At 44.4% G+C, this 10,875-nt stretch overlaps 2 protein-coding genes across 3 annotated transcripts in view; both read left to right on the top strand.

The window, feature by feature from the left end:
- SHPK (sedoheptulokinase) overlaps nt 1–10,875 on the top strand; it is a 938,822-nt gene that overhangs the window by 229,248 nt on the left and 698,699 nt on the right. The window lies entirely within an intron of this gene.
- The window catches only part of LHX1 (LIM homeobox 1), a 232,219-nt gene that overhangs the window by 183,207 nt on the left and 38,137 nt on the right, over nt 1–10,875 (top strand). The window contains exon 1 of one of the 2 annotated variants that reach the window (XM_042442377.1): nt 2,520–2,598. The exons of the other annotated variant lie outside the window; for it this stretch is intronic. Coding sequence (XP_042298311.1) covers nt 2,576–2,598 — 23 coding nt within the window. The 5' untranslated portion in view covers nt 2,520–2,575. Of the gene's footprint in view, nt 1–2,519; nt 2,599–10,875 lie in introns of those variants that run through there. 2 annotated transcript variants of the gene reach the window in all.

Genomic DNA, 10,875 nt, shown 5'->3' with positions numbered 1-10,875 from the left:
TCACTTAACAAAGCCTCCGACAAAGAAGCTCCTTTTTCTTTTCGTTACAAAGCCTTCTTGTTTTCATCCAGCTTTTATTTCCTCCTTGTCTTCTATGTATCCGGAAGCCTTTTAGCAGCATTGCATTGAGAGGGGATGAAGGAGGGCTGCAGAAGCACATGCTTTTGGCGGCGGTCTTCACATTAAAAGTGCTTCTTTTAGACCAGTACTGTGGTCCTTTATGTTTGGACTTCATCTCCCAGAAGCCTCAGCCATGTTGGCCAATGGCCTGGGATCCTGGGAGCTGAAGTCCAAAACCTCTTAAAGGGCCACCCCAAATTTACCCCAAAACAATACAAATAATGTGCAAGTGTGCACAATACAAATAATGCACACTTGCATGCAATGTTCAGTTTGGCTTTGAGGAGTTTTCTCTCTCTCTCTCAAATGCTTTAACCCTTCCTTCTTTTTTTGTAGCCCCTTTTAATTTCCCCTTTAACTTCGGTTCAGTGTTATCCTGGTTTATTCTACCAAATCTTTGGATGTAAAAGGCAGAGAAATGGGGGATGGAGGAAGAGAAACTTGACATAAATTCATATTTAATACACAGCCTATTAAACCTGGATCTGCCGTTCAGATTACAAGCAAGTGGGCAAATAAGATGAATAATTGAGGGGTTTGGAGTTGCCTCGAACGTCCCAAATGTGTTTGCCTGCTCTGTTTGCCGTTTGGAAATATTAAAGGATGGGTGAATATTTTAAAAACAAGCCATGATGGATTCAAAGGACTGTCTTATCGTCTTCTCCGCTGGAGCCAGGGCTGCATCTGCATCGCAGAGATAACCCAGTTTGGCACCACTTGGTTCAGTGCTATGAGATTCTGGGAACGGTGGGTTTTGAGACATTTAGCCTTCCCTACTGTCACAATGCTCTGGTGTCGCAACAAACGACAGCCCCCAGAATCCCATAGCATTGAGTCATAGCAGTTAAAGTGGATTAAAAGGGCAATTAGATTGGATTATTTCTGCAATGCAGATGCAGCCTTGGAGCATAAGGAAGTAGTAGTTTGTCTAGTTTCAACAACTGTACCTTATACCAAATTATCTTTATACTTTTTATGTTCCCCAGTGTTGTTGCTTCTCTTGCCTGGGCACTTTCCCTTGGTCTTTTTTGGGCTGTCTTCTCCATCCTTTCTGCACAACAGCACATGGCATCCTACTTTCAGGTAGGGCTCCCTTCACAATGTATAGTTAAAGCACTCTTATTTTACTTTATCTGCCATGGTTCCATCATGTGAAACCCTGGGATTTGTAGTTTGGACCGCTCTGGCTGAGGGTTCCTCGCTAAACTACAACTCCCAGGATTCCATAGGATGGAAGCATGGCGGCTAAAGTTGAATCATAGCGCTAGGATTACGGAGTGTGAAAGGGCCCAAGGTCTTTACCATCATTTTTGGCCTTTGGAGAATGCTTTGCAAAGGTGAGTCCCACATAAAGGAAGGAAGGAAGGAAGGAAGGAAGGAAGGAAGGAAGGAAGGAAGTTGATCTCATAAGCTTTCCTAAGCTTCAGTCTCCTTCCTCAAATGCAAAGCTATGCAAATATAGCATTGATGTGCCCGCATTGTCGGTTCCATAGATATGACTCATGTGCATGGGAGGCTGGCTACAAGACGATCAAAGGGAATCGCTCCTCTGGATCTGGAGTTGTTGTTGTGGATCTGGAGTTGCTGTTGTTGTTGTTGTCGTGTCGTTGTGTGCTTTCAAGTCATTTCCAACTTATGGCATCCCTAAGGTGAACCTATGGAGTGGGCCTTTGGCAAGATTTGTTGGTGAGAGGAGGATTGCTCTCTTCTAAGCTTTGTCTTAATATGCCAAACCAATGTTTGTTGCTGTTATTGTTGATGATGCACCCAGAAAAGACCCAGATTTCTGTTCCTGCTCTTTCCAGTTTTATTTGTTGTTGTTGTTGTGTGCCTTCATGTCATTTCCAACTGATGGCAACCCCAAGGCAAACCTATCATGGAGCTTTCTTGCAAAGGCAAGAGATGGACTGGGTTGAACAACCCACATTCTGTTGCCAGTATTCAGAATATCGCCTTGTGAAGGGAGGCCGAAGCATAGAGTAGTGAGCGAAAACCCGTATCCAATCCAGGCTGGTGAGTGAGATTATGTGCCTTCCCCAAAGACAGCCGCCGTGTTTAGCTATAAGAAGGGCAAACATTTGAAATTTAATTGTGGGATGAGAGGAAAAGCGGCCTTTCGGTAATTTTTGCCTTGTGACGTCTTCATTAGAAAACATTGGCTGGGACTTGCTGGGAGAAAGGAGGCAAAAATAGGAGCGTTCACATATGCACCCTGGCACTCCTTTTGCGCAAACATAAAATCTGGAAGGGGAAAAGACTGGCATAACAGAGCATCCTTGGAAGAAAGCAGGGCTTGCTGGTTGGCAAGCATCCCCAACAACCCAACTTCATGCCGTGGCATTTTGTTTCATCGTTCCCTGGTATCTTAAAGCTTGTCACATCTGCCTTTTCACAGATGACAACCAGGACACATGTGGCTGAGCAACGTCAGAACGAGGACAAAGGAGCAGAAGTTATGACTGAGGAAGAGCACATGAGGTAAGCGGAGCTGCTGCAGTTTGCTTTAGCCTGAGCCTGCTGGGAAGAAGAGTCTGCCTCTATCTCTTTTCTTCTCCTCTTGAGTTCATTGAATACAGACTATGGCCCCATACAGAAAGGCCAAAATAAAGCTGCTTCGGGTCACGTTGGAGGTATGCTGTTTAAATGGTGCATGTGTCCTAAGACTCCAGAAGCCATGCTAAAGCCACGATCCAGTCCTAACAACTGGAGCGCACCCTTGGCGCAGCTTCCAGACTCTTAGGACACATGTATCATCGAAACAGCATACTGTATCTCCAAAGTGACCCGAAGCAGCTTTATTTTGGCAGTCTGTATGGGGCCTGAGTTTTGCAGTTTGAATTCAAAGGAGGAGAGAGAAACCCGGGCATTTTAAAAGGTGGGATGACAAAGGATTGATGGTTTGGACTGCTACTGCTCCCAGAGATGGTTATCTGACTCTGCTTAATGCAAGGCCAGACCTAACTCTGGGGGTTTCATAGATGGAAACCGGTGCGGCCCAACAACATTAGAGTGTGACCAAGATGGCAAAAGTTACTTAGGATGAAGGATACACAAGAACAGAATCATAGAGTTGGAAGAGACCGCAAGGGCCATCCAGTCCCACCTCATTTTGCCATGCAGGAAATCTAAATCAAAGCATCCCCATTGACAGTTGAGACGTTGCAGCTGTTTGTTTCTGCCTGAGTCTACAGGGAAGGGCAGGACTTTGCCTGCCTCCATCTCCTTTCCTCCATCAGATCATTGAACGCAAACTAAAGTAAGCTGAGGACAAAGGGGTAAAGTGGGAGGTAGAGAGAGGAACAGAGGATTAATAGGGATTGACCCCGCTTTCTCCTCTGCAATGTGGAAAAGCCCATGCTTTCCATGCAGAAGGCCTCAGGTTTCAAACCCCAGCATTTCCAAATACATAAATCAAGTTACTACTGGTACTAAGGGGAGAGATCCTTTCCTACCAGAGCAGCTGAATAGATACATGCTTCCTATTGTTAGAATCAGGGACTCCTCTGCTGGCATTAGTAGGCCCTGAGCGTTGTAAACCCGACGGAAGCAGATAAGAGGCGGAGGGCTGTTTGGTCACCGTCTTGCACTTTTTGGGAAAGTAATCTGGACGGAGATGGTGACTGTTAGGGGGACCATCAGCATCACCTCGGTCCACTTTGCTGGGCGTCGTTGACATGGATGGAGAGGAATGTGCTAGACTCCTCTGTCTAGACTATATCCTTGCCAGGTAAAGGTGAGAGATTAGGCTGCATTAACTCCAAGAAAGTGGTGGGAAGGAGGAGGCGGTGGAGCAAGACGTGGCGATGAAGAAACCCTGTGAAAACAGCAACCTGTGAAGCTGGTAGACTTCTAACGCAATGCCCAAATCCTCCCAGATTGAGGGGGGATGAAGCAGTCCTGTGACCAAAGAGGCGGATGCCACTTTGTCTTGGCGTCGGTTGACGTATCTTCGACATGCACAGTATATTCCTCCCTTGTGTTCAGGCCATGAATGTGGCTGTAGTGTTTGAACGCGCAGGCTTTTCTCTCTGGGAGAACATCTTCGGACCCAGGAGCGCTTTATTCAAACCTTAGACATACGTGGGGCTACGCATGCACAGAGAGTAAGTCTGGTGTAGTGCTTTCAGCATTGGGTTATGACTCTGAAGACTGGGGCTTGAACCCCCATTCGATTTACTGGGTTGAGTGAATCCCAGTAACCCACTGGAAACATACTGGGTGATGTTTGGCAAGTCACACAATCTCAGTCTCAGCGAAGGCAAACCCCTCTGAATAAACCTTGCCATAACAGAGTCACCATAAGTTGGAAATGACTTGAAGGTACACCTCCAACACAACAACAACAACAACAACAACATTAGGTTCTGAGCTGGGAATAAAAAGGAAAGGGAACAACTAGCCAGCCAAACTTTTCACTGGATGGAGTTTCATAACCTGGGAGAAGGCTCTTTTCCAATCCTTCTCTTTTATGGTAGTAGGACCAGGAGAAAGTCTTACCTTAAAGCCTGGGCTTACATAGAGAATTAGGGGGTTTCAAACAGCATGGACCCAAACCGTACATAATCACAAAGCGCATGGCCTTTAACCCTTGTCTAGACCTTTTGGCGTGCCAAGATCAAACTCAAGCATTCATGTCCTAGGGGACATGAAGAGAGAATATCTGAGGAGCACCAACTCCTCCTTGCGCTTCAGTGTTGTTACACTGCATCTAACCTATGAGTAGCATATGATGCTACTGTTTATTGAGTCGGAGCCTCGGTCCATCCAAGTTTTCATATACATTAACCAATCTGCCTATTAACACACAGGGTTTTTCTTTCCATTCGCGTTCATCCAGACGGAGACCAACTGCGATTAGGATTCTCCAGAACTGATCCTGCAGGGATCTTCCATCTGCTCATTATATAACCATTATGTAAGGGCCCATGCTTGAGAATGTGTTTGTTTTCCTCTTCTCTCCTTGTTTCTGTTTCCTTTTGCATTGTGCCTATTGCTTTGTAAGTCATTATGACAAGCCAAACGCATTCGGCTGGCTTCTTTGTACAATGCTTTCGGGGGGGAGAGTTAAGTGTAGTAATAACAAAGTCCAGAGGCATCTGGAAGACTAACAGATTTGTTCTGAGATGAGCTTTTGCAGATTTTACTTTTCGTCAGTGCAATCCAGCACCACTGTACTAACAGAGGTTTTCACTCCACTAACTTAATGGGTTGAGGTCAAGTCAAAGGCAGGTAACAACAACAACAACAACAACATTGTGTTGGATAATGTTGTTGGTTTTGCCGCAACAGACCTGGAAACTGGAAATGCTATTCCATAGAATCATAGAATCATAGAGTTGGAAGGGACTCCAAGGACCATCCAGTCCAACCCCGTCCTGCCATGCAGGAACTCTCAATCAAAGCATCACCTACAGATGGCCATCCGGCCTTGTTTAAAGACCTCTAAGGAAGGAGACTCCACTATAATCTCCAAGGAAGGAGTGTGTTCCACTGTCAAACGGCCCTTACTCTCAGGAGGTTCCTCCTAATCATAGAATCATAGAGTTGGAAGAGACCTCAAGAAGGGCCATCCAGTCCAGCCCCATTCTGCCATGCAGGAACTCTCAGTCAAAGCATCCCCAAAAGATGGCCATCCAGCCTCTGCTTAAAGACCTCCAAGGAAGGAGACTCTGAGGAAGGAGTGTGTTCCACAGTCGAACAGCCCTTACTCTCAGGAGGTTCCTCCTAATGTTTAAATGGAATCTCTTTTCCTGTTGCTTGCAGCCATTGCTCCATTGTGTCCTGTTCTCTGGAGCAGCAGAAAACAAGCTTCAATATGGCATCCCTTCAAGTATTTAAAGAGGGCTATCATATCACTTCTTAACCCTCTCTTCTCCAGGCTAAACATCCCCAGTTCCCTATGTCTCCCCTCACAAGGCATGGTTTCCAGACCCTTCATCATTTTGTTCTCCCTCCTTTGGACACATGGCTCCAATTTCTCAATGTCCTTTTTGAATTGTGTTGCCCAGAACTGGACACAATATTATTCTAGGTGGGGCCTGACCAAGGTAGAATAGACTGGCACTATTACTTCCCTTGATCTAGACACTATACTTCTATTGATGCAGCCTAGAATCGCATTGGCCTTGTTAGCTGCCGCATCACACTGTTGACTCATGTTCAACTTGTGGTCTACTTGGATTCCCAGATCCCTTTCACATGTACTTTCATTCATCCAGGTGTCCCCCATAATCCTATATCTGTGCATTTCATTTTTCTGCCCTAACATTTCTCTGTGTCGAATTTCATTTTGTTAGCTTTGGCCCAGCTTTCTAATCTATTAAGGTCATTTTCAATTTTGATCCTGTCTTCTGGGGTATCAGCTACTCCTCCCTTGGAAATAACAACAACAATTCAAGGTAAAACATACCTATACAACTAAAGCGCTCCTGGAAGACACCCATCCAAGATCTGTTTAAAGGACCCCAAAGACGGAGAGCCTACCAAACTCAGAGGGAACATCCAGAGGTAGCCATGTTGGCCATTTAGCAAATCCGATCAAAACCCCACCAAACCGTGATACCTTTCTTGGCCGACCCAAATGCACAATATACATGTTGCAAGCTTTCGAAGCTTCGTCTTCGATATTCCTCTCCTCCTGTTTGGCTTGTAACACCTTTCCTGATGGAGAAGCCAGCCAAGCTTCGAAAGCCTGCAACATGGATGTTGTGCATTTTGGTAACCAACAAAGGTATCAGTGTTTGGTGAAACTCGGAGTTGGTCCCGCTGTTGAAAAGCTCTTACGATTAAAAAAAAGATCTTATTAATATTTAGGTAGGATCTCTTTTCCTGTAATTTGAATCCACTGGTTTGTCTTCTCTGGGACAGCAGAAAACAAGCTCTCTCCCTTTTCTACATGGCAACCTTTCCACCATTTAAAGATGGCTATCTTGTCCCCTTCGCTCAGTCTTCTCTTCTCCAAGCTAAATGCCCTCAGCTCTTTTGCGCATTCTCCGTAAAGCTTAATTTCCAGATGACTTATTATTATTATTATTATTATTATTATTATTATTATTATTATTATTATTATTTATCTTCTAACATAAGGGACTCAACACTTTGGATCATCTCCTTCCCTGGACCTGTGCCAGCTTGCCAATATCCATCTTTGGTGCCCAAACTGGACACACACCCATACATGTCTACAAAGGTGAGCTACAAATACGTCTTCCCCTTACACACCTACACACCTACACACAATGTGTCGACACCTACACACACTGTGTCGTCCGTTGTGTGTGGATGGAGCCGATCATTAACATGATGTGGGCGTCTTCTCATCACAAAACTAATGACCGGCCTGCCTTCCAAGCCGGACGCTCTCCTCTTCCATTCACTGCTTTTCCTTCCCTTCTTCCCCAAATGGCTCCTTCCCAAACCAAAGGAGTCCTTTTTTGGCCAGGAAGCCCTTGGCACTAAATCAATGTCGCCTTTCAAAAACCCATCTGTGATCAAAAGGCAAGCTTCCTTTCGCCATGCTTTCCAGGCCACTGCCCTTCCAGGTTCCTAAAACCATTAAGGCCTCTACTCCCAGGTTCCTAAAACCATTAAGGCCTCTACTCGGTTGTGTGGGTGGGTTTTAATAGGAGGTGGAGAACAGTATTAGCATTCTCCTTCTTGTGGCACATTGCAAGGGGTTGCAGGCCTTCCAAAATGGGCAACAAAATGGTACAAAGTGCACACATTTACTGGGGTTCGGGGTGAAGGACCTCCGTAAAAATGGAAAAGCCACAAATAAAAAGTGCACTTCTATGGTCAACGTCTGCCAGAGGTCGATCATAGAATCACACTAGAAGACCTACAAATGCCTAGAGAAGTGTTTTCTCTAGGAACTTCTAGGTCCTCCAGCGCAACTCTATGGTCAACTTCTGGTAGAGTTGCGCCGGAGGAGCTAGGGATTCCTAGAGAGACCATATGAATCAAATGTGGAGGGCCATGTGTAGCAACTCAGGGTTTCAGCCTGTGGATGACTTGTGGTTGCAGTGCGCCTTCAAGTCCTTTCTTATGGTGACCCTATGGCACCATAAGAAACCCTATGGCACACACTGAACTTGCCCACAATGGGTTTCCAGGCATGGTCTCCAGAGTCGTAGTTCAGTGCACAAACCACTCCTCATCTCATCTCATGATGTGCCCATTAAAGCCAGATAGCCTCAGTGTGGACCTCTTTGGTTTCCCCATAGGAAGAAATAGCCTGGTGTGGATAATGGGCTTTGGCAGCCTGACAAGAGAGGCTTGGGTGGGGTTTGATGGACCCCTGCTTCTGTGACACCCCCCCCCCAGCCTTATGGAGAAAGGGAAGGAGAAAGGGAAGGGAAAGGAGGAATAAAAGAACTGGCTGGCTGAGGGAGATTGCCTCTGGGCCCCACTGCTGCTCCTCCTTTCTCCTCTGTCTCTTCTCTTCCCCTGTTCCTTTTTCTTTCTTCCTTCTCCTCCTCTTCTTATTTCCCTCCCATTCCTTGTCCTACTAGCTTTATGTCATTCTTTCTCTCTCCCCACATTTCTTCCTTTCTCTTTCCTTCTCTCTCTCCCTCCCCTCTCTGTGCCTCCTCTACTGTCTCTTTCTTCTTTTCCTTCTCCTCCCTCCTCTCTTTTATTCTTCTCCTCCTTTTCCCCTCCCTTTTCTCTTCTTTCCTTTCCTTTCTTTCCCCCTTTTTAGTCCCCTCCCTTCCTTTCCTCCTTTCATTGCCTTCCTCTTTTCCTTGCTTTCCTTCTCCCTCCCATACTTCCTTTACTCTTTCCCTTTCTGTCTTTACTCTCTTCTCTTTTCCTTCCTTCCTTTTTTCCTTCCTCTCTTCCCTTCTTTCTCTCTTTTCCCCTTCTTTATTCATATTCTCTCTCTCCCTTCCTCATTTTGTTTTCTTTTCTCCTTCCCTCTCTCCCTCCCTCTCTTTTCCTTCCATTCTTCCTTTCCTATTTTCTCTCCCTTCTTTCCCCTTTCCTCTCCTCTCTTTTTCTTCCTTCCACTCTTTCCTCTTTTCACGTTCTTCCTTCCTCTCTGTATTCCTTTTCCCTCCTGGTTTTCCATCCTTCCTTCCTCCCTATCCTCTTTTGCCTTCTTTCTTTCTTTCTTTCTTTCCTTCATTCCTTCCTTCTTTCCTTTCTTCCCTTTTTTTCTCCCTTCCTTCCTTCCTTCCTTCCTTCCTTCCTTCCTTCCTTCCTTCCTTTCTCTCTTGCATTCTTCTTTCTTTCATCTTTTTCTTCCTTCTTTCCTCCGTATCCTCTTTTTCCTTCCTTCTTTTTTCTTATTTATTTAACTTCCTTCCTTCTTTTTCCCTTCCTTATTTCCTTCCTTCCTCTCTTGCATTCTTCTTTCTTTCATCTTTTTCTTCCTTCCTTCCTCCATATCCTCTTTTTCCTTCCTTCCTTCCTTTTTCTTATTTGTTTACCTTCCTTCCTTATTTCTCCCTTCCTTCTTTCCTTCCTTCTTCCCTTGCATTCTTCTTTCTTTCATCTTTTTCTCCCTCCCTTTCTCCGTATCCTCATTTTCCATCCTTGCTTGCTTCCTCCTTCTTTTCCTTCCTCCCATTCTCCCTTTCTTCTTTCCCCTTCTTTCTTTCTTCCTTCGCTCTCCTCTCCTTCCTCCCTTCCTCTCTTTCTTCTTTTCCCCTTCTTTTCTTTCTTTCCACCCTCTTCCCTTCCCTTTGTCTTCCTTTCCCCCCCCCTCCCTCTCTACCCTTTCCTTCCTTTCCCCTCACTTTCTCTCCTTCCTTCCTTCCCTTTCTCTCTCCATCCTTTCAGATGCATCTCTCGCCCTTCTGCCCTGGAGCCTTACAGCCTGCATCCGCACTGCAGAGATAACAATCCAGTCTGACACCGCTTTAACTCCCAGGGCTCCAGGCAGGGAAGCCTCTCGTTATTGGGGAAGCCACATCGATTGATTAGAACCAATCAATCCTCAGTCCTCTTCAATCGGCTCCAATTGGTTTGAGGCAGTCTCTGACATTGGAGGCTCACAAAACTACAGTTCCCAGCATCCCCTCGCACTGAGCCAGGGCAGTTAAAGCGGTCTCGAACTGGGTTATTTCTGCAGTGTGTGTTTGGGAACCAAAGGTTAACCCGTTTTAAACGGATCCGGAGCAGATTTGGAAGGGGGTTTCTTTTGTAAAAAATGTGTGGATGATGGGCTTTAGGAAGTAATTGGGACCTTAGATTCGTTACGTTGCGTTACTTTCCTTCCGACACGAATCTAGCGATGTTTCTTTATTGCTTTTCTCTCTTTCTTTCTCTCTTTTAATTTAGAAACTCCCAGATCTTTTAAATATCAGACATTGGATATTACAGAGAAACCACCAAAACGTTACAACGAAACGTAAAACGTAACTACTTAACTAAACTCTAGCGGACGTTACAAGTTTCATTTTCCGACTAAACGCATGCTATAAGTTACGTTTATACAGATTTCTATCTTCTCTGCGAGAAATAAAATAGATAAATAAATAAAATAGATAGATAAATAAAATAGATAAATAAATAATAGATAAATAAAATAGATAAATAAATAATATAATATGGCTAAATAAATAAAATAGATAAGATAAATAAAATGGATAGATAAATAATATAGATAAATAAATAAAATATATAAATAAATAATATAATATAGATAGATAAATAAAATAGATAAATAAATAATATAGAATATAGATAAATACATAATATAGATAAAATAAATAAAATAGATAAATAAATAATATAGAATATAGATAAATACAT

This window comes from Sceloporus undulatus, chromosome 11 (assembly GCF_019175285.1).
Source record: "Sceloporus undulatus isolate JIND9_A2432 ecotype Alabama chromosome 11, SceUnd_v1.1, whole genome shotgun sequence".
In the NCBI taxonomy this organism is placed as follows: domain Eukaryota; kingdom Metazoa; phylum Chordata; class Lepidosauria; order Squamata; family Phrynosomatidae; genus Sceloporus; species Sceloporus undulatus.
This window is presented reverse-complemented; position numbering and strand designations above follow the sequence as displayed.